The sequence below is a fragment of the Eucyclogobius newberryi genome, unplaced genomic scaffold, assembly GCF_026437365.1.
Source record: "Eucyclogobius newberryi isolate DKJ021-1_F unplaced genomic scaffold, fEucNew1.0.hap1 SCAF_3, whole genome shotgun sequence".
Taxonomy (NCBI): domain Eukaryota; kingdom Metazoa; phylum Chordata; class Actinopteri; order Gobiiformes; family Gobiidae; genus Eucyclogobius; species Eucyclogobius newberryi.
This window is the reverse complement of record NW_027315945.1, coordinates 22,729,916-22,755,107: the sequence shown is the minus strand read 5'-3', so window position 1 is coordinate 22,755,107 and position 25,192 is coordinate 22,729,916. Positions and strand designations below refer to the sequence as shown.

General features: G+C 40.2%; 1 protein-coding gene across 3 annotated transcripts in view; it reads right to left on the bottom strand.

Annotated features, from left to right (window-relative positions):
- LOC140373520 (CUB and sushi domain-containing protein 3-like) overlaps positions 1 to 25,192 on the bottom strand; it is a 211,921-nt gene that overhangs the window by 144,994 nt on the left and 41,735 nt on the right. For all 3 annotated transcript variants that reach the window (XM_072460052.1, XM_072460054.1, XM_072460053.1), the window contains exons 3-4: positions 17,928 to 18,040; positions 9,616 to 9,810 (exon numbers count right to left, since the gene is read on the bottom strand). In XM_072460052.1, coding sequence (XP_072316153.1) covers positions 9,616 to 9,810; positions 17,928 to 18,040 — 308 coding nt within the window. The remainder of the gene's footprint in view (positions 1 to 9,615; positions 9,811 to 17,927; positions 18,041 to 25,192) is intronic.

Below are 25,192 nucleotides of genomic sequence, written 5' to 3'. Positions count from 1 at the left end.
GCATTGTGCACATTTAACACTATATATTATCTTATTCAGCTGTAAAATATGTGTGTATACAAGTACATATGCTTGTGTGTACTGTAATTTACTTAAATTAACTCTTTGACTAATGTTGAGAGTGAGACTGACTATAATATTTAGTTTAGTCTAATTATGTCACACAGAAATTAACATCCTACATATACAATGGTGTCCTTTTTAGTCTAAAGCTACGTACAGACCGCCGCGGCCTAATCGCGCCCGACGCAGAATTTGAGCGCGTGTACATTTAAAAGGTTTACGCACCGGACGTGCGCTCTGGACGCCTCAGCCACTGTACACAGGCGCGTGTACGGCGCACTTGAGCTCTCTGCGCACATGCGCAGTAGAGGTGTTGTCGCATGAGCAGTGGAGTTGTTGACGCTGTGGCCTTTCATTGTGTAAAATGGCGGATATCGAGAGTGTTGTTTTCACGTATTTGGTTTTCAAAACCCTCACACGGAGGCGCCGGTCTCTGTATTCCACCGTGAATACATCGTACAGTTCCTTTCTCCCACAAACAGCCACAATCGATCGTTCGTCTGCCATTGTTGGCGAGCAAGGAAAAAGTGGCGCTTCTTGGGGAATTCCACGGGGAATACCGGAAATGCGAGGAGAAATACGTACGTACGTACGTCACTGGAGCGTCAGCTCTGATTGGCAGCTGAAGGGTAGCAGCCGCCGCAGCAGCCAGAGACCTCAACATATCTGAACGCGTCGCGTAAGCCGCTTTCGTCGCCTCGGCCGGCTCATACGCGCTCTAAGCGTCGAGAGCGTAAAAAAACGCACCAATCGCGCTGCAAAAACGAAGAAATCGCGCCGCGGATTACGCACTACGTGCTCGACGCGCGTTTACCATAGACTTTGAATGTAAACTGGACACTTCGGCCGCGGCGGTGTGGACAGGGCTTAAGGCTTCACCAAGCATTCAACACAAAATTAACCATCTTGTATTTGTTTAATACTTATATATCCATCAGTCTATCTTCATCTGACATGGCAACAAATCTAAATAGAAAATGTACAAAATAGTTTATATTTACTTAACAGCTCAGACTACTCATATTTTACACTACTCTTATTAATTTTATACTATAATTGTTAAGGTGCTTTTCAAGCAATTTAAGCTGTGTCCAAGACATTTCCCTCATGGCTCAATAAAGTTTGTGCTTAACACTACAGTATAATTACATTTTGATTCACTTATCAACTGGATCAAGTATCAGGTCATTTGACATCATGTGACATAATCCACCACTAACTACAATTTGCTACTTGATTTCATTAATACATCAACATTTCTTTGTCATTATGCCCAGGACAGAGGGACCTAAGCTCAGTAATATACAGTAACTAGCGACACAAAAGATGCATGGGGACCCTAGAGTACATATATTAGAGCACGCGTCTTACCTGGCTCATTTAAATCAGCAGCATCTGCACTCTAATGCGACTTGAAGAGGGATTATGCTCACTCCTCTTGACTTTGATCAGATATGAAACACTTGTCTTTCTGCTTAGAATAGTCCCCCCCAAAGGAGAGACGAGTCGAAACTCATGTATATTTCCAACAGAATTCCCTTTGTAATCATCCCTGTGTTAATGCGGGGAAAGGAGCGAGCGCTTCATTTGCAGCAGTATAATGCCGCGTTAAACATTCAACAGGACGAGAGAACAGTGAGACGTCTGAAAAAGAAAGAGCATATTTTATTAAATATGGCATAATGATCATTTTGTAAAGATTTCCATCCAGACGATTTGTAGCAACTGCTAGTAACTAGTTACTTTGACGAAACTGAAGTACCTCTTCCACCACTAGTTCACTCTGGTCATTCTGGTTTCCCTTATCAACTTTAAAGGTCCCATAACATGCAAAATCGACTTTTCAGAGCTTTTAACCTTCTTACATTGCTATTTGTGCTTCATATATGTACCCAGAGTGTTGTTTTGATTGATTCCCGCAGTGTTTAGCTATAGTGCAGACTATCTCCTTTCCTCGAATCTCCAAACTGACGGGGGGTGTTCACAGGACCGCGCCATAACCCCAGGCACGCGTCATCATCCCCCCTCCCCCTCCCCCCTCTCCACCCGCCTCCCGCTTGGTATATATATATATATATATATATATATATATATATATATATATATATATATATAGATCTATAGATCTATAGATATATCTGTTCTGCGCACGCTGTAGAATAAACACCAGATTTATTTCGGCTCAAAGTAGTGTTGATCTGAAGTTCTATCGTTTCTCACTCAGTCGCACGGCAGGAGCGGCGCAGCGCGGAGCAGACAGCTGTGGGGCTACGTCACGGGTTGGGCGGGGGAGCCAGATCGCTCTTCGCAAGGGTGGGGGCGAATATCAAATCAAGCCGTCTGCATTTCCTGGTTGGTGAGGGGGTCCAAGGTCTGGGTGATATTTCTTAACTATTATGTTAAGGGTGTTGCACAACCCTTATTATTATCAATTATACACTTAGGATAGACTACGAAACGTGAAAAAAAGCATGTTATGGCACCTTTAAACATCCATCCTAATTTACAATCTGGAGAGGGGTGTGTGTGTGCTGTGGCCCCGCACTGCTCCTGACAGGTTGCCCTATGGTTGAATGAAGGGTCAAATGCAGTGGGGGGACAATAAAGTCTACAAACAAGATTATTTGGTTCAGGGGTAAATGCTCTTTTAGATTAGCTACAACACAATATATCTACTGATCTTTTCCAGATTCTCTGATTGGAAGGATGTTGTCTGAACTGATTTGCACTTCCCCTTCCACCCGCTCCACAATGTGCTGGTCAGCTGCAAGAACTCGTTCAGCAAAAGACAGTTACTGAACCGATGCTCCACTGATGATCAATCAATGACTCGTCCTGTCACCATCAAACTCTTTAACTATGCTGTAAAATCTTAATGTCAAGTTGTGCATTATTCAGCTGTATGTGTTGTGAGGTACTATATTTATGTTATGTTAAAATGTATTATTTTTAGGTGTTTAGCCAATAAAAGAAAGATGTCGGTGTAATCCCTCATTCGTCCAGGCGTGTTCCATAGTAGAAAAAGCTTCAGTTGTAGTCATCTGGACTCAGTTTGAAAAAATAGACGTTTCGACTCTCATCCAAGAGTCATTGTCAATAACAGAATTTAGGTCGAGAACTCCGATATTAATACTGTTCTGTGGTAAGACCCGCCCATTGGGAGGAGCCTTCCTGAAGTAGAAAGAGTTGTTTGTTTCAACAGAAACTCCCCCTTGTATCTACCGAGCTAGCCTATTCAGAATCTTAATGGGCTATTAGAAACCTCTTTGTCTTTGTGAGACCCTGGCTCAACCACCCTGAGTACCTGATTAGCATCTGAATGTCCTTTACCTTTCCAGGGGTTCAGTAACCCATTATAAATAACAGGAAGATGAAACCTAAGCCCTCCATTTCTGTTTAAAGAAGGTCTTTCTTTTTTAACAAAAATAGCTTCCTTGACTCCTCTTTCAAACCATCTTTTCTCCCTGCTTAAAACCTTCACCTCACCGTCTTCAAACGAGTGATTAGAGGCTTCAAGATGGAGATGCACGGCACTCTGTGGTCCTGAACTAGTATTTCTTCTGTGCTGATAAAGCCTCTTGTGTAGAGGCTGTTTCGTCTCACCTATGTAACGTTCTTTACAACTTTCTTCACTGCATTGGATCGAATAAACTACATTGCTCTGTTTTTGAGTCGGCAACTTGTCCTTTGGGTGAACCAGTTTTTGTCTTAAAGTGTTTCCTGGTTTAAAATAAACAGGGACTTCGTGTTGTCTAAAAAATTCTCTGCAGTTTTTCCGACAGGCCAGACACATAAGGGATAGAGACACCCTTCCTTCTCTGTTCACTTACCCTTTTGTCCTGCTTCTTGGTTCTCTTCACTCTGTTGAGAGCCCAAGTGGGGTAACCACAGGCTGAGAGGGCATTTCGGACATGTTTTTCCTCTTTCTTCTTGCCCTCTGAGCTGGTGGGCACACCTTGAGCTCTGTGTTGTAAGGTTCTGATCACCCCCAGCTTGTGCTGTAGTGGGTGGTTGGAACCAAAGAGCAGATACTGGTCCGTGTGTGTAGGTTTCCTATATACTTCTATTTGGAGTTTCCCGTCCTCTCCTCTGATCGTGGAACAATCAAGAAAGGCCAAGCGATTCTCCTTAGAGTCTTCTCTTGTAAACCTTGTCAACATCCTCCCAGCTGACAAGGGACATTGCACTTTGATTCTCAACGCAGCTGATTACGAAGCCAAAGTCCACACCCTCCTCAAGGACACGACCACATACGAACGTTTGAAAAGAGATCCGACCAGTGGCTACAAGAAGAAAGTGATAGACTGTTTACAAAAAAGAGGAAGTGATAGACCGGCCTCTGTATTACAGACTGTATCCTGGTGAAGCCATGCCTTGCATTTATGGCCTTCCAAAAATACACAAAAAGGATGTTCCACTCAGACCCATAGTGTGCAGCACAGATTCCATCACTTACAATGTGGCCAAGCATTTAACAACTATATTGGCTCCGCTTGTGGGGAATTCGGAACATCATGTGGAAAACACGCACAACTTTGTGGATAAAGTGAAACATCTCCAACTGGACCCAGATGACCTCATGGTTTCATATGATGTTGTGTCCCTGTTCACCTGCATCCCGACCTCTGATGCAGTAGCAGCAGTGAGGATCAGACTGCAGGAAGACACCACCCTACAGGAAAGGACCAAACTGACACCTGAACACATATGTAAACTGTTGGACATCTGTCTGAACACCACTTACTTTCAATTCCGGGGACAATTTTACAGACAGATTCATGGCTGTGCCATGGGCTCGCCCGTCTCTCCCATAGTGGCCAACCTGTACATGGAGCACTTTGAGAAGAAGGCACTGTCCTCATTCTCAGGCATAGCTCCAAAACTGTGGCTCCGCTATGTCGATGATACTTTTGTAACAATCAAGAAACAAGAGCTGGAAACCTTCTCTGATCACATCAATGCTGTGGACCCACATATTAGGTTTACAAGAGAAGACTCTAAGGAGAATCGCTTGGCCTTTCTTGATTGTTCCACGATCAGAGGAGAGGACGGGAAACTCCAAATAGAAGTATATAGGAAACCTACACACACGGACCAGTATCTGCTCTTTGGTTCCAACCACCCACTACAGCACAAGCTGGGGGTGATCAGAACCTTACAACACAGAGCTCAAGTTGTGCCCACCAGCTCAGAGGACAAGAAGAAAGAGGAAAAACATGTCCGTAATGCCCTCTCAGCCTGTGGTTACCCCGCTTGGGCTCTCAACAGAGTGAAGAGAACCAAGAAGCAGGACAAAAGGGAAACTGAACAGAGAAGGAAGGGTGTCTCTATCCCTTATGTGTCTGGCCTGTCGGAAAAACTGCAGAGAATTTTTAGACAACACGAAGTCCCTGTTTATTTTAAACCAGGAAACACTTTAAGACAAAAACTGGTTCACCCAAAGGACAAGTTGCCGACTCAAAAACAGAGCAATGTAGTTTATTCGATCCAATGCAGTGAAGAAAGTTGTAAAGAACGTTACATAGGTGAGACTAAACAGCCTCTACACAAGAGGCTCTATCAGCACAGAAGAAATACAAGTTCAGGACCTCAGAGCGCCGTGCATCTCCATCTTGAAGCCTCTAATCACTCGTTTGAAGACGGTGAGGTGAAGGTTTTAAGCAGGGAGAAAAGATGGTTTGAAAGAGGAGTCAAGGAAGCTATTTTTGTTAAAAAAGAAAGACCTTCTTTAAACAGAAATGGAGGGCTTAGGTTTCATCTTCCTGTTATTTATAATGGGATTCTGAACCCCTGGAAAGGTAAAGGACATTCAGATGCTAATCAGGTACTCAGGGTGGTTGAGCCAGGGTCTCACAAAGACAAAGAGGATTCTAATAGCCCATTAAGATTCTGAATAGGCTAGCTCGGTAGATACAAGGGGGAGTTTCTGTTGAAACAAACAACTCTTTCTACTTCAGGAAGGCTCCGCCCAATGGGCGGGTCTTACCACAGAACAGTATTAATATCGGAGTTCTCGACCTAAATTCTGTTATTGACAATGACTCTTGGATGAGAGTCGAAACGTCTATTTTTTCAAACTGAGTCCAGATGACTACAACTGAAGCTTTTTCTACTATAATAAAAGAAAGATTTATAGTATTTTATATTGATATTACATTTTTGTTTCTTTGTTTTGAAAACTGGTCGTTTGCATGTGTGTAACAAAAATCATTTCCTTTTGAGGATGTTATACTTGCACATATAATTACAAATAAAGAACTCAACTAACTGAACTTTTGGTAAAACTTCAGCTCTGTATTTTCAAATATATCATACATATATTGAACAATGTATGTATGAGCCGGACATTTTATTGCAAACAATTTATTTATTTATCTATAATTACATTTTGTAAAGCACCTGGACATCATCACCATCACATAGTAGATGAAGAGACATGTTCCAAGCTTGTTTTGGTTCTCAGGGGACTTCATATAATATTGATAAGCGGCGACTGAAAGCGGAGGCAAAAGATTTAAAGCAGAAGTGCAGTGCTGGCCAGTGGTACATCAGATGATTAAAGCTATAGTGCTCGAACATCTCTGTTTGTTCCATTGTACTAAACCCAATTAGAGAGGTTTTTTCCTCATTTTACTCATGTGATGGAGCTCTGTCTCAATAGCCCATATTCTTGTGCCCTGCCGTCGCGTCCCTGTTTGCTGTCTCACTGCCCGCTTTAATGAATGTCCAGAGACAATTTAGATGAAAGTAATCGAAATGAGGTCTTTGGGGGCACGGGTGCAACTCCAATTTACAATATCCATTCATTCTGGGCCTATTCTACAGGTCCTGACTGCGCTTGTCTGACCCTTTCAGAGTCCATTTTCTAAAACAAGCCCTGACTACTATGATGTAACATTTGACACGACATTAAATTGAAGAGTCTATCTTTGCTAAGTTGAACAGTCTCTATTTGCAAGGTTGATAAATACATAAATAGCAACCTTGATCAGAACAAAAACACATAGGGAAATTAAATAGAAAAATTGTTGTGGCTAAGAAGCCAGCTCAATGGCAAAAAACTGTTACGCCCTTCATGGATGGAGGGTCCCATCCAAAATCCAGCACCCTGAGACTGTACACTAGCCATAAGGACTAGTGAGTGTGAAAGCCACTATTCTGGACGAAACATCCAAGACCCATAAGTACATCAAGGACAAGGCTCCTAAAGATGACGTGCTCAGTGGACGTCTCAGACACTGGGGAACAGAGGAAGATAAGGTGCTGGAGGGACCATCATGGAAGGACAAGCCCCTACATGGGAGGACACGCCCCTACATGGGAGGACACGCCCCTAAATTGGATGTACCACCGAAACAAAACTGAAGTGACTGATTTCACAAAATCCTACTAATGGTCAGAAAGGGCTGGTCTGAAGGACAGCACAGAGGCCCTGATCATGGCAGCATTTATATAACATTTCATTTCCAGAATCAATACTAAATATACACACTGAATTTGTTTATATTTCATGTGTGTTGTTACTTTTTATACAGTTATTTCTACAATATTGTAATATATTGATAACTGCCTTTTAGGGATGTAAAGATTTTTTGGTTAGTCAATAAATTTCATCATTCCGGTCACAATATATCAAACAAAAACTAGTAACTGGGAGTATTTTATAAACAAAATAAATGTAATGTAAAATGTAAAAATGTAAATGTGTATTCCAAAAATGTACACTTAAATATTTTTATTTTTTTGTCATTGTAATACTAACATGTTATTGTTGTGACAGCCCATGCCTTTATTACTATTGCAATAACAGTAACAATTCAAAGCAAAATATTCTTTTTTTGAATAGATGCTCAAGATGGCACTGATAAAGTAAACAGAAACCCATAAATAACACACTGGACAATAGAGTGGACTTCAGAAGACTGCATGAACATAAAAGTGGAATGATGCCACAAAAGGAGGTGACACGTTGAATGAGCGAGCCGCCTGGGCTGATGCAGAGCTGGAGCGAGCACACAGGGACTGGCCTGTAGTGAAGAGTATTGTGAAAAACAATAAGCAGCAAGGCCAGAATCTCTAAGGAATAAGATCAAAGGAGCATCTGGCTGCATAGAGGATAGAGGAGAGTGGCTGGGCAGTGTGCGGGCCAGTACAGCACAGCAGACATGTTTGGTGTGCCTCTGGCTAAAAAATGCTAACATCATCCTTAAAACGGCGAGAGCCCTCCTCCATCTGCAGCGTTTTGTTTCCTCGGAGCATGTCACAGCACGGCATATGCTCGACCACTTCCTTTCTGCTGCGCTCGGCACTGTCGAATGAGACGGCAAGTGCAAATTTGTTCTGCTGGCTTTGGGATCGCTTTGGGATGTATATCTAGAAAGTGGGCTTTTCTCAGTTAATCCTCCTATTACTGTTTAGATGACGAAGCACTTCAACTAGCAGAAAGAAAAATGTGTTCAAATCGACCATGACATTACGTGTTTGTTGAGTTGCTTTACTTAAGGCACTCTGTCCATTACTCATTGGCAATTAGAGAAGGTCTGTGAAAACTAGTTCAGTATTATCTAGACACAAAAGTAACAAATAATAACAAATTAAATAAATAAACACCTTTATGGGCATTTATTTTAGCACAAAACCAACATCAGCTTTCCAACACGCATCCAGTTTGTTTTACTTAATTATGTTGATAATACTAGCACACTCCAAGCAAATGCTAACTGCAAACTCACAATTAAGACAGACAGCTTTCCTCATGATAGACAAGATCTGTTAAAGTCATTTGGAAGCAAAACAAGATGAAATATAAACTCAATTTCAGCCGCAATAAATACTGCCTATAATCGTGTTATAGGTGTGGCTTATCGAAGGACTGATAGAAGCTGCCCTACAGGAATTTATTTCATTAACTTTGCACGGCTCCAGTCAATGTCTTCAAGTCAAATCAGTTCAATCTCAAGAGTTTGGAATTAAATCAATATATCAAATTAAGACATGCATATTTAACTGTGGGGCAGAGCGGGCGCACGCACTTCTTCCCCTGTCAATCACATGAGAATCACTTTCGATCATTCCCAAGGGGAAATTATTTCACTGCACTGCAATTAACTTTAAATGTAATTCTGGGAAATCAAACGGCATGTGAAACAATAACCTGTCAATTTGACATTTCTTCAGGGAAAAGTGTTGTAAATCTAACACTACATACACACAGTAAAGGTGGATTCTCATGAATCACTTTGATTTGTTTTGATATTTGACCAATAAGAACCAAACAATAACTGCCATGGTAAAAAGCACCAAACTTGTAAAAATCATAGAAATGTGAAAGCTTCTCAGCGTTTTTAATTATGTCCAAGTAATTATGCCTAATATTTAACAATCTACTGTGGGGGTTTTGTGGAGAAGAAAGCGGGTTGAAATAAAAGTAATATATGTACAATATGGTGCTCACAAATACCTTTGCAGAGAAGGCACCTTGCATCAACAAACATGTCACACACACAAAACATTACAGATGAAATAAGTAAACCAGATGAGTAGCGGTCTTACCTCTGCAGATTGGCACAGGGAAGTCCCACACAGACACTCCTCCTGTGTTCCTCACACAGGTGAGCAGAGAGTGTCCGTCCAGCACGTAGCCGCTCACACACCTGTACCGGATCTTATCTCCCACATTGAACTGGGTCCCATTTAAAATGCCTTTTGGAGGAACCCCAGGATTACCACATGCACTGCTCCTGAGTTCTGAAAAAGAAAATAAACAAGAAAATAGGTTTAATATGTCTATAAATATCCATACATTATAAAATCCTTCTGACCATCTCCATCATACAGCAGTGCATCATGGGACACCGCAAGTCTATCTAAAGGTTTTCACCATGGCACAGGTCTAGACAGATTTGTTTCTAATTACACAGAAGAACACTGCAGTTTGTTTAGAGCAGCAATTAGATGCTATTTTAAACCATTCATCTTGCATTTAACAGATGCTTCTGGGCCTTGTGGCTGTCTAAACCTCGTCCCAACTGTAAATGAGCAAAACACAGGAAGCCACAATATTTGTACAGAAAGTACTACACAGCTAATGTTCTGTTTCTTTCAATATTTTAAAAAGAGTTATGAAATAGTTTCACCACCGAACCATAGTATATTCTGGGAAATATAAGTGGAAAAAACAGGCAGATACACATTTCCCCCTTTAGCATTTAAAATGGCCAAATACTGTGCATTTTATTGCCATATTAAGATGCATAACAGCATTCATGAGGAAATAAATCAATAGAAGTTAATAAGGCTGGGAAGATGCGGCTTTGGCCTGTTAATAAAATGAAAATATCTTTCCGCTGTTGAGCTTGTGCTAAACATGACAACATGACAAATTAAAAAAATGTACTTCAATACTACAATACTACAATAAATCCACTACTTTTTGGACTACTATAGTACATTGAGAGTGGTGTTATTGTTCATATCTCAGTGCATTGTTTCTTGGTATGCCGTTTTTAGCTCATGTCAATATTCATGTTTATTACAGCTATGTAGCACGAACTTCAATGAGTGAGAAAACCCCGAGCACAGCGTGGTGTCTGGCAGCAATGATGTCTCTATGGAGCTCATGGAGACACAAATCAAGATGTATTTGTTTGAAATATTAAATGCACTGGGTTCAACAAAGTGTAGCTAAACACATCAAAAACAACAGACCCCCCTGGATATATACAACATGGAAAAACAAATTTCACTATAAAAACTTAACCATGAAGAAAGATAAGAGTCATGAACGTATGCAAAGTGAGGTCAAATGTAGACTGTATAAATGTATACTTGATAAAAGCTAACCCACAAGCCATCTTTATTCAGTATTCCCATACAGTGTTGGGAAATACAAAATACAGTTACTTTTCTAAAATCAGGGGAATACATTGTAGTATTTGATCATGAGATTAGGGTTTGAACTACACTGTGAGAGAAATAGAAAATACAGCTCTTATAGTGAAGGCATGTGCAATTTGTCTGTCTTTAATTTGTGATAAAAGGTTCTCTTATCTTCTCAATAAATGCTAAACAAAACCCAAAAGCTATAATATAATGCAATTCAACGTGAAAATATGTGTGTATAAATAATATGATACAAAATAAATGTTAATGCAGGTATTCAGTATTATGTAAAGTTAGAACCTGGGTTAACCCCGGTAGAGAGATAGATTAATATTAACACTCTTGTAGTTGTACGTATCTACTGGAACTAAAATTAGATCGGATTGTCTAGTGCTTTCGAATATCACTTAAGTGCTAGGCCACGAGGAACGCTCTCTACTCTAAAGTAAATGCTCCTCGTCTGCCTGGATGAACTCTCTTTATCTGCAAATGGAAGCACGTCAGTCATGGACCATCTGCAGCCTCATCTGCGAGTAGGATCTCTTCTTCACCGTGGTTGTCGTCGAGGTCTCTACTTGGTCCCACAGGGTTTTTTGTAGTCTTTCCTTGTCCAGAGGGAGTGTCTGAGGACAGTTATCCATTTGCTAAATCCAGTGGCGTGCAGTGACTTTTATGGATGAGCAAGCAGACCCAGGATGTTCATCAATATTAAGTGGAAACAAAATAATTAACCTATTTTGTGAGGGTGGGCTTCAAACCCGGGTCTCCCACATGAAGGGCAAACACCTGCCTACTGAGCTAAACTCACATATCTTATCAGAGTCCTAAATAGATAAATAACCTGACTACATCGACCAATTCATTACACAAATTAGCGTTCTATGTTGTCAAAGGATTGCCTGTATTTCTAACTAACATCTAATCACTGGAAACATGAACAGAGCTACAAACAAAGACATGTCTCCAAAAGATAGATTTTAAGTCTGTTTGTTGAAATTTGGAGCTGCTGTTGCTTCACTCTGAACATGCTCAGTTAGGCACAACCTGCAAACGTCCCACACAGGTTTATTTAGCAGGTTTTAGCATCCATGGGTTCGAGAAGCTGCTCTCTGCTCTGGTTCTAAAAGCTCATGTTAGAGAGCGGAGCCAGTTTTTGTCTTTATGACTTGATGTGGTGGTGTAGAATCTGTGTGCCATTGAAAATACACAATTTAGACACAACTGACACATTTTTCAAACAGTTTAAATAATCATTCAACAAAATAAAGGTGTTTTCAGGTAATAATTATTGTCAAATATTTTGTTTGGATTTTGCTAGGTAACAAGGACAATTCTAAACTTAAAAAAAAAATGTCGAACTGGGGAGAACTAGACAAAATGTTTAGTAAAATCTGAAATTTAATCATGTTACATTTAGTGAACTGTGTAGTCTATCCTCCCATATACACTTTAAAGTGCATCTCGCACATTTCGCTTTGACTCTTTAATTTCACTAAAGTTTATAATTGTATTTGCTGGTTGGACAAGAGCAGCAGCTGTGACATCAGTAGAGATAAATCCAAAGCTGTTACCTAGCAACAAGAGCCAAATATAATATCCATATAAGTGACAATGTAGTTAGGATTTCACAAATAATAAACAGTCAGTGGAATAACAGTCAGTTGTGTGGAAATTGTCATACGGCAAATTGTGCCTGCAAGTTGGATGAAATATCACAGTTTCTACTTCCAATAATTTCAATATTTATTCCAAAACATTTTTTCACAAACTGTCCCATGACAGGGTAAACTGAAAAAGATGAAAATATTTTAAAATAAATATTTACCACAGGAACTATCCCACTAAACAGTAAATCATTAGAAAAACACGAGAACCTGTCATATGCTCCTTAAATTTAGACCTAACATAACAAAGAGGACATAGACCTGTAGGTGTCACATGCCTATAACACTAGATCACGCCAGAAAGTTCTATTTGAGTTATTCATTCATGTTCAATGAAAAGCAGCTTGACGCCCATGAACCTGCCCCTGAACAGAGCACTCAGTTTATCTCCAGATGTTTGGGGGTTCGAGCAGATTGCATTCAGTCAAATATAAAACTTTAAGCCATACATAAATCCAGCTACTTTTGATCAGACATGAGAAACTTTTAATTAGCCAATTACACATTTTCACAAAACAGTAAATAAGAATACGTTATAATTATGAACAGTTTGAATGTTTTGCTACAATCTGCATAATTTGAGGTGAAGCGCATTTTGCAAATAGACTTGATCCACTCTAAGTAGAAGGGCTCGTCATTGCACTGTGTCAGCTGTTTTTGAATGTTTACAACAAAACAAGTGTGTCTTTCTGCAATAAATGTTTGGAGAAGCTCACCTTCGGGTCTCTAATTAAACAGTAATAGATGCATCTCAGGCTTAATTATCCACACACTGAGTCACTGCCCCTCGGTCACTGTACAGTTAGAGCCATGATGTCACTGCGCTAGACACATTTACAGCATATGTTGATGATGTTTAGCTGTAGGACTGAAATACAAGTAGAGCATTTTATTCAGATTCCAGTAATGTTTACAATCTCCAAACAGACTGTAGCCCACATTAAAAAAGATGATCCACTTTGATGAGCCTCTCCAGAAGCGCCAGAGGAATCCAAAAGTTTTAGGTACAGTAGTAGCTCAAAGCAAGTGAGTTTTACTTTCTGAAGGACAACCAATAACAGTGAAGCAAACTCAGGAAAACCAGCTGGTACAAAAGCACCTTGGGATACTGGTAAAACTAAAACTGTAAAAAAAAACATCGGCAATGCTCTGAAATGTAAATAAAAACCAAATGCAAACCAATTATATTGCACAAGTTTGAATTCCATGGTGCAACTTTTCTTTTCTTTTCTATTTTGTTTGTTTCCTCCACAAACTACCTTGATTGAGATGTGCAACTATAATAAAAACATATACAATGACACAAAAAGGGGTTCATACAGCATGTCAACAAGACAGCATTCTAAGTTTTAAGCTTCTTCAGTTCTGATGCAGCTCTGACTTATTTGAATAAAAACACTTTTTACCGTAAACAGTCAGTTCTAGACGTGACGCCTCCCTTCAGATAGATATTAAAGCCAGTCCTTAACCAGATATGAGCCAGAACTGAAGAACTTCTTGAATTAATGCCAAATTCACGCTAAAAACATTGCAGTTGACAGAAGTCAACATTATTTTTCCTTTGTACGCCACATTGTGAATTCCAAACTGAGCAAATCTGAACAAACGTATGTATAGATACCATATGTCAGAGATTGCTGCCCTATTGAACGCGCTAATGGAGCAGCACCTCGTCAACTGCATTCTGAGAGGGGTTAAATCTGTTCATTTGCTCTGTGTGTTTCTACTGACTGCAGCTCTTTGAAGATGAGTCTGACGGAGTGCATGTCCCCACAGTCTGTAAACCTCACGTCTGCCTCCTGTCTTAGGCTGACGCTGCTTGGAAGGAAGTCAGACAAAACAAAGGGAAAAGCATCAACTACAATCCAGGCTCACACATGTTTCAGACAAACACAGCTGCCTCGATTCAACATAGGAAGGAACGAGTGTTTTGGGGGCTAATACTCATAGCCTTGTGCGTCTCAAAATCCATAGCAAAAATACGATGAAGCTGCAAGAAATGAGCAATATTTTAGATGTGTAGTTCTTACCTTGGGACACATCCTTTTTCTTCCACTAATGCGGCCTAATCTGTTTAAATAACAGCTCTAACAATGGACCCAGCGCTGAGCATAAGTCAGTGCTCAGTGTAAGAGGAGCCTGACCTGAAGGGAGATTGACAGCTACACCACAAAATGAGATTCAGTTAGTCTCTGTCCTTTACTGTGTCCTTCATAAAATGCAAATCTAAATCCACTTAATTGCAGTCATGATTCAATCATCTCAGGAAGTCTACTGCATCCCACATCCCACCATAAGAATGAGACGATTTCCATATTCATGTCCACAATGGAGCTAACTGTATCAGCATAACAGAGAAGCCGATGTACACAGCAGACCGCAGTTAGACACCACTCTGAATTATGAATGAGAACATTGACTGAATATCTGTTTATTTGGTTTGGAGACATCGCCCTGATAGGACCTGACTCCGATGGGGAAAGTTTATGTTTGGGGTTTTAGCACCAAGATTTTCCATTGCTTAGCATAATGTAAACACCCTAAAGTGCATGAATATACCCCCTGAATTGAATAGCTTTATATATATTTTAATGAAACATATCAGAAGTCTTTCATTATGGATAGAGCCGGGTTTACATGTGTTGCTTAATTGTGTTAACATTGGACACAAAAACTGTACAGATCAAATTTTGCACATTTTTCAAAATGAAACCAAAGCCATACAAATGTTAACTTAAAGTGATTTTCAAACCATGAAAAGAGAAATAGGTATTTTAATCTGTCAAACTTGTCCCTAGCTCTCCCAAACCCTTAGGCACAACGCTAATATTCACACTGATTTTGTTTCACTACAAACACTTTAGAACAGCTATTTGAAACAGAGAAGAGAAGCAGGGTGAACTACCAAAGGACAGAGCAGCTCACACCCCAAAGTGACTCTTTTGACAGGATTGAAAAGTATGAAATATTTTCTGTTGCTACATGCTGTTGAAAAAGCATGTAGTGTGCAGTGGGGGTAAAAAGGAGAATTTACTCATTCATGAGAAAAAAGTTGGGCATTACAGCATGTGGCTATATTTGACTTACAATAACCATTCAGGTCATGAGGTGACGATCATCTTTACCAGACTCGTAAATTACCATCATTCACTGTTGCAATATTACTCATATAATTAGTTTAGGGAATATACTTTACCACCCTTAAAATTACCACCATTTTAATAATGCAAACCTTTATGTTGAAATGTGAACAAATGGAGACAAATGAGCATGATCTAATAAACCCTAGTAAGTATCCAGGGACATGGAGGGCCAGAGCGGGTCCGTGTGCACAGATGGAGGGAGAGGTGATGCTCCGAGGTGGGACGGGCAGGGGGGGAAAGGGCAGCATGGGTGGACTGGTCAGGGGCAGGTGACTGATGTAGCATATGCAACAGTGTATAATCATGCAATGTTTTCATATAAAAAAAAGCCATTGTATGTGTAAAAAAAATCCCTTGCTTAATTTAGTTAGATATTAGATACAAAACATGTACAGAGGAGATTAACATGTATTATTTAGTATTTGAGTACACTAGCTTTAACTGGAAATTCAAACTACATATTAAGGTGCAGCGAGGACAATGTTGTTGTGTCCAGGTGAGCGCTTACGTGTTGTGAGACCAAAAAAATAAACCCAGTGTAGCAGTTACAAGTGATTGAAGTCTCTCTCATCCATTTTGGGCCTTAGGCGGGTTCACGTGGACAATGATTGATTGTCTGCTGGGCTGACACAGATAATCATATACAGCGCATTCTTTCACTAGAGGCTATCCTGTTAACACATGCATGCCATTGCAGAGAGAGGAAGAATCCCATTTATAACCAGAAACAGGAAACTGGGAATGAAATGCAGGCTTGAATCCAAGAGTATTGGTCTGGGAATTGAACCAGTCCTCTCCTAACTGAGAGAGGCAAGGGAGCTGACTGTAAAGCACACTCAACTCCTATGATACTGTTTTTTTTTACAATAGTGCAGTATTTTTCAGCCTTTTTGAATTGCGGGACACTTTTTTGGTTGACAAGATACCACATCACACCATTTGTAATAATCAGACCTTGAGGTGCACTTTCTGGTTCTTTCTTTTTTGGTACAGAATTTTGCCCAGGACACTCCAAATAGATACATTATTATATTAAATCAATTTGTAAATCTCTTGGCATTATCCCAAGGTAACTCAAGGGACAAGTGGTCTGAGCCTCAGCATCATGGTATTTTGCAACTAGTTGAAAATTAATTCCATAGTTACATAAATTAAAAATGAGAGTGCTGAGTAAAAACAAATGCTGTAGATGAATTAAATACTGGGTGAGAGAAAGTGCAGTGGGTTGGTCGCAGAAGGACAGTTCATATTTAGACAACTCCCTGCTGCACTCTGCTCTGCTTCAACACACATAACTCACTACATCCATTAACTCCACCAATTCCCATCACCATCTGCCATGCAATTTCACAGGCACCTCTGGAGCCACCCGAAAGGTCCACTTTTTCACAGATGAATTTTGGGAAATATGAAATTAGATTTGATTTCTTAAAGGTACCAAATGTTTGACTTTGTGATGAATGAATGGAATGATGACTTTACAGTGGAATATTAAAGGAAATTAAATACACTTGGGTAAAGTGAGGTGAAGCGTGGTTTTAGCCTAGAAGACCCCACCCTGTTATGATGGACTCAGCAGCTGCCAGTCACCAGTCATCCACTTCATTCAGCAGTTTGGCTTGCCATGCCCTCCTCCGACACCCCCTTTTCAGAGTTCAATTTTTCTTTCAGGTTCTATTTTTACCACCACCAGTTTTCTGCTGGGGTCTATTTGTGGGGATTTTGGTACCTACAATATACTGAAGAAATGTCTCCAGCTGCAAAGTCTGGTGTACACATGACTGTGGCACGCTGAACGGCCGGTCCGAGCGCGAGCTACAGTCAGCGCGAGTACAGCTGGTTTATGCCCGCTGCTTCACGGACAGAGAAAGCTGATGGCTTGTTGGCGCACAGCGACCAAAGAGTGAGAGCGAGGAGAGGAGAGGGGGAGATTATATTATAGATTATATATTTGCTTTGCCTTTAAACAGGCAGCGCTGCTTTAGAAATCTACTAATCCAGTTGTGGATGGAAAGATGAACTGAAAATCCTCCAAAAAATAAATTATATAATATATTTCCACTCTTCCACCTAATTCCTTAATTTCACATTAAAACTAATATAATTGAATAAAATGAACATAAAAAATGTAACAGACTACAGAGCGCACTTACACACAAAAAGATGAAGCACTCACCTTGAAAAGTAGCTTTAAACCCATGAGCGCTTACTGCAAAGTCACTGGTGAGCCTCAGTGAAAATATGGATCCGGAGCTGGTCACAGGCGCAGGAATAGTGAATCCTGTTAACCTGTGGAGGACACACACGGATTAATATGTCTGCACAGTATTCAACATTGTTGCATTTGTCAAAGGCCTGTGAGAGGAGACTTTATCATGATTATTAAAAAGACACTAATCTGTAAAAGCCTCTGTTCTGGTTTTAAAAACAAAACACCCACCCACTTTTCCCTCTTTTTCCCCGTTGTAATCGCACTTCCGGTCCAGAGGGAACTCCATTGGTTTAAATGGAGAACGAGGGAAAAGTCTCACCATTAGAATATGCTATAAAGTAGATTAATTTGTGTAAAATATCCAATGTTCATGTGACCAACAAGTCACTGATTTCCTGGGCCCGAAAGTGGCTTTTTAGTCTGTGTAGAACTTCTTTCCTCTCGAGGTCGGCCGCCCTATGTTAACGAAAACAACCAGAAGAAGTATTACGTCGTATGGCGACGCCCACACGGGAATAAGGTGAATATGAATAAGGATTTTATTTTTGGAACATCCACATCTGAAAAATGTGTGGTTTGGTTCATGCTTTATTTTGTTCCATATTAGATAGATAGGGGGGTATTTGAATATGTTATTTTGTTTTTGAGTAAAATAAATCTATCAAAAATTGTAGTAAATTCAAATTTCTTCTACCAGTAATTTTTGGGAGTTAAACCCTTAAATAAATAAATCATGCTTTGAATTAGATATCAACAAATATGTTCTGCACAATTCTGTACAATTTGTCAAAATCTTGCTAAGTACTAGATTGTAAAGTTTGGTGTGTGATTATTATGTCCTTATGGGAAAAACACATTTTCAGAAAACAACCTTTGAAATGATAAATTATATAAATCTATGGAGTTGACAAAATGAAATAATAAAACATCTTTAGGTGCAGATTGTAAAATGTTCCAAGTGAAAGCTTATATTTTGCTAAAACAAACTAACCAAAAAAATGTAAATAAATTTAATAAGAAAAAGTTTCTCACAAAAGACTAACTGTACTTTGATGATGCTTCAAATTCAAATTATTTTTATTTATCTAGTTTTATATTATATTCCATCCTCTCACAAAATTAGCACTCACGAAGCTTTCATATTTATGTATTTTTATTATAAACCAACAATCGCTTGTCTAAAAGGTCCTGTAACAAAACTTTAAATATAGATATAGATTAAAGCAGACCAAAGTCAGGCATGTTGAATTTCTGACCCACACAATGACCCACAACCACTTTTTTCAATCCTCCAAACAACGTCCTATAATACATTTTTCAAGTATTGCTACTTTATTATTTATCCAAAGTTTTGTGGAATTTGGAACCATGGCAAAAATAAAATATGATTTCAATAGACAACCAAAGGCAATTGAACAATAACAGGTCAATGATTACAGCATTTTTTTGATTCACAAACAAAAATATATTCACTATTTCTGTTATGAACCTTTTGTACAATGCGTCATCTTTAGCAGCACAAATATGCAAGGCCACTAGATGAACAGCCAATGTACAATAGTTGAGAGGAACCCGCCCTAAAACCAGAAGGTACCAATTCTCATATAAAATAATGACTACTGCCCCTCGACCCCCTCAGAACCTCTCGCGCTAGCATTTAACTTGTAATAAAAGTGAATGGCTTAGAGAGAACTCAATAATACATTGGGGTAGTTTACTATCAAAAGCCATGTGAGGACCTTTGTTCTGGTGCGGCGTGGTGTTTGAGCGCTGGCAGATGCATTGTAACAGACTGCTTCATTACTGCATTTCAAATTAGGTGCAGATCCAAGCAAATCCATTTACTTTGACGACGTCGTAAACAAGATGTGTTGCGGACGGTTCTCGTCGAGCAGCTGCTTATGTTGTATCGACCTCTGCTGTTCCGAGTCGTGCCGCGCCGGATGAGCACGGCCTGTGGATCAAACTAAATGTCGTATTTTCTGCAGCCATCTTGTTCTCCGTTGCTAGTTTTTGGGGCAGTTTGTGTGTGTCTGATGGTCGGCTTGACAATAAGCCCGGTGAATAATGGCAGCAGGAGGCCAAATGTGGAGAAAACAGATATCCCCTCAGTGGCAGCAAAGAAGAGGATGCTGTATTTACAACTTCAATAGAGTTTCAAATTACAGCGCAGTGAACTAGCCTGGTCCACACAATTACTCTTGTGGAAGATATAGACTGCAGTAGGCACAGGGCTGCACAGCTTTGACTTTGGATGCTGATTTCAATATGTTTCTAGAGCTTTGGTAAGCTATGGAACTATGAGAGATGCAGAATTTTCAAACTGCTATGACACCAACAAAATGTATTTAAAGTGTGGGCAATATTAAACTAACTAACCCTGACAAAGGAGATGTTTTGTCAATCCAACAGACATGTGCTGGATCTTTCAATCTTTTAGTTGATTAGATTATCAGATACACGTATTCAACAATGTGAGTTACCAATATGTAGGGTTATTACAACTGGCTATGTAATGAATGTAAAGAAGATGTTAAATTTTGTGGCACCATTATACGGAGCCCCGCAAGTGACATAGAATTTCTTTTTTTTTCTTTCTTGTTTTTCCTAACTTATCACGTCCGTGGGAACGTGATAAGTTAGAAAAAAAGAAGGGGAAAAACTCTTTCTGCCACATTTGGATCAGTCTTACGTGACAGATAATGGCCCGGTGCTGATGATGTGGACGGCCTCCTCTTGCTCTTTGGGACAATTAAAAGCACAGATATATCACTTTATGTTTGTCCCATTTTTATTTTGAATCTCCTCCTTTTCGCAGCAATTTTATGTTATTTTTAAGTATTATTCTGAGCAATATACCCAATATTCAAATCTCCAAAACAGCATTCACAACCTAAATGATCCTGGTACAAGCGTAATCACAACCAACCACAACCAATTTTCATAATATAGAAAAACCAAGACATGCAGTGAAGAAAGAACATGTTATAATTAGTGTGCTGAGGTCTGGATTTCACTATTGACTAAATAAGAAGGTCATGGCAGGTCATCTGTGGTTCTTGCTCCCTTGTGCCATGAAGAGGAGGAGCAGATCCATTTCCAAGTCATATATTTCCATTGAATTACAATTTGAGTGCATGCGGCGCAGCGTTTAGGAAAAGCCCTCCTCTTCACATGTGTGAGGATTGGGATCCATGTGGTGAATCATTACTGACTGAGCTCAAGTAAAAAGGGGCAGAATCGATAGCTGCATTCGACTTGAGGCACAGGACTTAAAGCATCGCTGAATTTCACGGCCTTATCTCTGTGGCTGTTAGAGGCTGAACTCTGGACTATGGTAAAATGAACACTTATTTATGCAGATATGTATAGCAAAGGAGAACACAGAACAGATGTATACAGTGCCTACAGTAAAGGCAACGTTATATATGCACCATAACAAAGGGAAAGTGAATGAAATTATTTTGTGGTCTTTTTAAACACTTTGTGACCCTGTTTTGGCAGACACTACAAGTCATTTGGGACTGTGCTGTGCCTGTTTCCTGAGCAACAAGCACAGCAGCGAAGAGGAGTCAACATGAAATAACTGGAACAAAAACTAAGCAATCCTTTTAGTGCCTCTGTACGAAAAGCAGTCATTAATTAATTTCTACAAAGGATTTGCTGTAGTAGCAAAGGAGCGAGCAACGCAGCCAGGATAAGACAAGATCAAGCATTCTATTTTTGTAATAATAATAATAATTAAAGCCGCAAGCGGCAATGATCGGCCCTCGCCACAACGCCGCCGCCACGCCGCCACGCCGCAAGAGGAGGGGGCGCTAACGCGCCCCAATGGTTCAATTTTATTTTGAATTCTTGGCAAAATGTGCGGCTTTGCCGCACAGACACCGTGACTCTTTGAATAAAAATGTGGATAACTTTTGATGGTCCACCCCTGAAGATGAGTCTCACCAAATTTCAGGTTAATATGTCTAACGCCCTGGGAGGAGTTTGTGAAAGTCTAAAGTGCAAACATGTTCTGGCGATTTCCCCATTGGAATAACATGGGAGGTTTCAGTCATCGCTACGGCAAAACCATAACAATTATGACATGGGTCTCATTGACTTTTTTGATGGGTATGCTAAAATTGAGTTGTGTGTCAAATTTCATATCATTTCGCAAAACTAAACATTTAACCTTCATATAAAATCTGTAGGGGGCGCTGTGGTGCCAAATGAATTTATTTCACTTCAAGTAGGTTTAGGGCAAAGAGTTTAACAATTTATCTGCGCAAACGGCAGAAATGTTAAATTTGGGAGATTTCTGAAATCCAGCTAAAGTTTGCGGCTTCGCCGCACAGAGACCGTGACAGGTATCAATGTAATTTGAATAACTTTTGATGTCCCACTCCTCAGTACCATTTCACCGAGTCATGCTTAGCCATTTTTTAACCAATATGGCCGACATTTGGTTGGGTGGACGGCGTTGCCGTAATAATATTTTTTACTTCTCTTGTCACCATCTACCTCTGCGCCAAATTTCATGATTCTACGATCAGATTTTTTTTGGGTCATTTCCTATCTCAATGCATTTTTGGTACATTTGGGGGCGCTGACGCGCTCGCGCTTTCCTACCTAATGGTGTGGGTCCCTGGTCACTGACGGGTACTGTCGTTAATTTTGAGTGGGCTCCGCCCACTTTGTGTTTTTGGCCCTCTATACAGTAATAATGTTCAATTTTTGCATTACATGCTTATATGCACGGAGCATGCAAGAGATGGGGAACGTATTCGTGAGCTACTTAGGGCAAATGAGTGCTTTATAAGAGGATGACGACCGCGATGTAAAGTGCTCATTTAGTGTGCACCTTTGCATCATTTGATCTGTGTTCTAGTGCAGTGTTTCCCAAAGAGGGGGAGGGACCCCCCGGACTTGACTTGACTATAGTGTGGAATGAGGAAGATAGAGTCATGGACGTTCAACAAATTGTCAGAGCCACTTACATCAGAGTGGCTGCAGATGGAGCCTGGCATATGTGCCATGCACTCGGCCACCAATTGGCACATAATTGACCATTCTCAAGCTGGAATGGCCATAAACTATATAAGATCCCAAGAAGACAAGATATATTTGGATCAAACATTATAAATTGCTACTATTCTTGTATTCCTATTTTGATATAGTTCTATTTACTGAAATAATACAAGCATACATAAAATATAAATTTGATCAAGCAACAAAAACAAAGAATAACTGTTACAGATCGGTCAACCAACAAAGTAAACCTGTCCACAGCATCAAATTGAGACTTGCTTGCTCTATGAAAACGCCTTCTATCGGGCTTGCTTCTTGATGACGAAGGTGAGAAGGTCAGTCAACAGTGTAGGCTTGCGTCCTACAGACTTGTCCTGGTTATAGATGAGAGAAACACAGGAGTCTGGGCTTGGAGCGTGGCTGATTGGCTGGACAGATGCAGCCTCTGCTCCCACCTGAACACACACATCAGGCCCGCAGTAGGTGGCAGGTGTCAGGGCGTCCCACATGATTAGTGAGATGCCCACAGAGGACCACCAGGGCATGCTTCCACTGACCCCCTCTGAGATCATTTTAGTTTCATGTAATTTCTCAGGAAGAATAAAACATGTAAGCTTTATTTCAACAGATTAAACATCTTTGTAAAATTATGGACAAAAATAGACTGTACAAAAAAAGAACAATAACCAGTTAGAGCTGGGGCGTGACATACTTGCCACTACAATCTAACTATATTGTCATTTTGAGAATTTAAGGCAACTATACACATGAGAAATAAGATTGGATATGGCTGTAAGGATTCAGGAGTTTAATATGCCCTCTCTTATATTTTAATTACATTCAGGCCACATGTAGGAGCCATTTTGACTGCCCTTCATATGTGCACCTCCAGCCCCTATGGGGCACTGTTGGGTAGTTGTTGGGTGTGGTAACCCCAGGTATAAAGAGGGCAGGGAATTGGCTCCTACACACCGGCCCCTTAATTGTTTAGGCCAGGAGCTAAACAATTACCACAACATAAGAATGAGCCATTAACTGAAGTATCATTTACAGTTTTCTATATTTACAAATTGTTCACATTCCAAAATAACCAGCACAAAACCCTTTGTTCTATGATGGTTTCACAATGTTTGACCAAGTTTTCATTTACACAAGTTCAATTAGACATGTTCGGTTTCAACTATACTCATGTGCCCCTCATCCAACTGGCCTCTACACCACATCTTGTATTAAATTATCTGCTTGATGCATTTAGCCTGTGCTTATCATAGTGTAAGTGTGTCTGTGTCTTTACAGCTGTTTGGTGAAATCCTTTGCCAGATTGACTCATTTGAAACACTTACACGCTGTTGACCACCATCCGTGCTTCTGCACGCGCTCTGTCCCCGTGCAAACTTGTAAAACAATGTGAATTTCTAAAGTAATTTAAAAACAAACAAGCCATACAGGCCATTTAACTTTAAATAGTGCTAAAATCACTGCTAAAGGTGGTCTCGGGATTATATTATTTCCTGTATTCTGGTGCAATTTAGATGTATAATTATTAGCAACACATTACTCCTAAATATGCACTTCTCCTGCTTATCAGCAGAAATATAGAAAACACTACAGGCTGAAAGATATGAACTCTTTCTGTTGCACAAAACGTGATTCACTTTGGCTTTGTGCATGCCACAGTGTCAGCTTTGCGGTTTGCCGTGCCAGCTGGCCACATTTCATTAGTTGTTTTTCACTAGTCTGTTGCTAATTGAATATGAGGACAATTTTCATCATCTAAAGACTGTTGTGCTCATTGTGTATCGAAGAATACGTATGTAGAGTTTAAACCGCTCCCAGCTGTGTCCCTGATCTGTCTGTGTCTGTTTAAACTGTGGCTTGTACAGTGGAGCTGCTCGTGCGCATCTCTAACTCCCTAGATTCCTAGAGTTAGTTTTAAAATGATAAAGAACTGAAGACAGTGTAATATTGCAGAAGGAACAGCAAACTGCTGCCTAATCTTTCATTTAATCCAAATTGCCTGGTCAGGTTTGAGCACTTGCCATACGTGTAATCTGCGTAACGGGAGCGGTGGCATCGTGTGCAGCCCTCAGCCCCGCCTCTCGCTCAGTGCTCGCTCTCAAACACAGAGGAGGAAGTTTGAAGCACTGTGTTGATGACTCTGTCCGTCATCAAAGCTATGTCGAGCACGTTGTGTGAACTCAAGCAAGTTTGAGTGG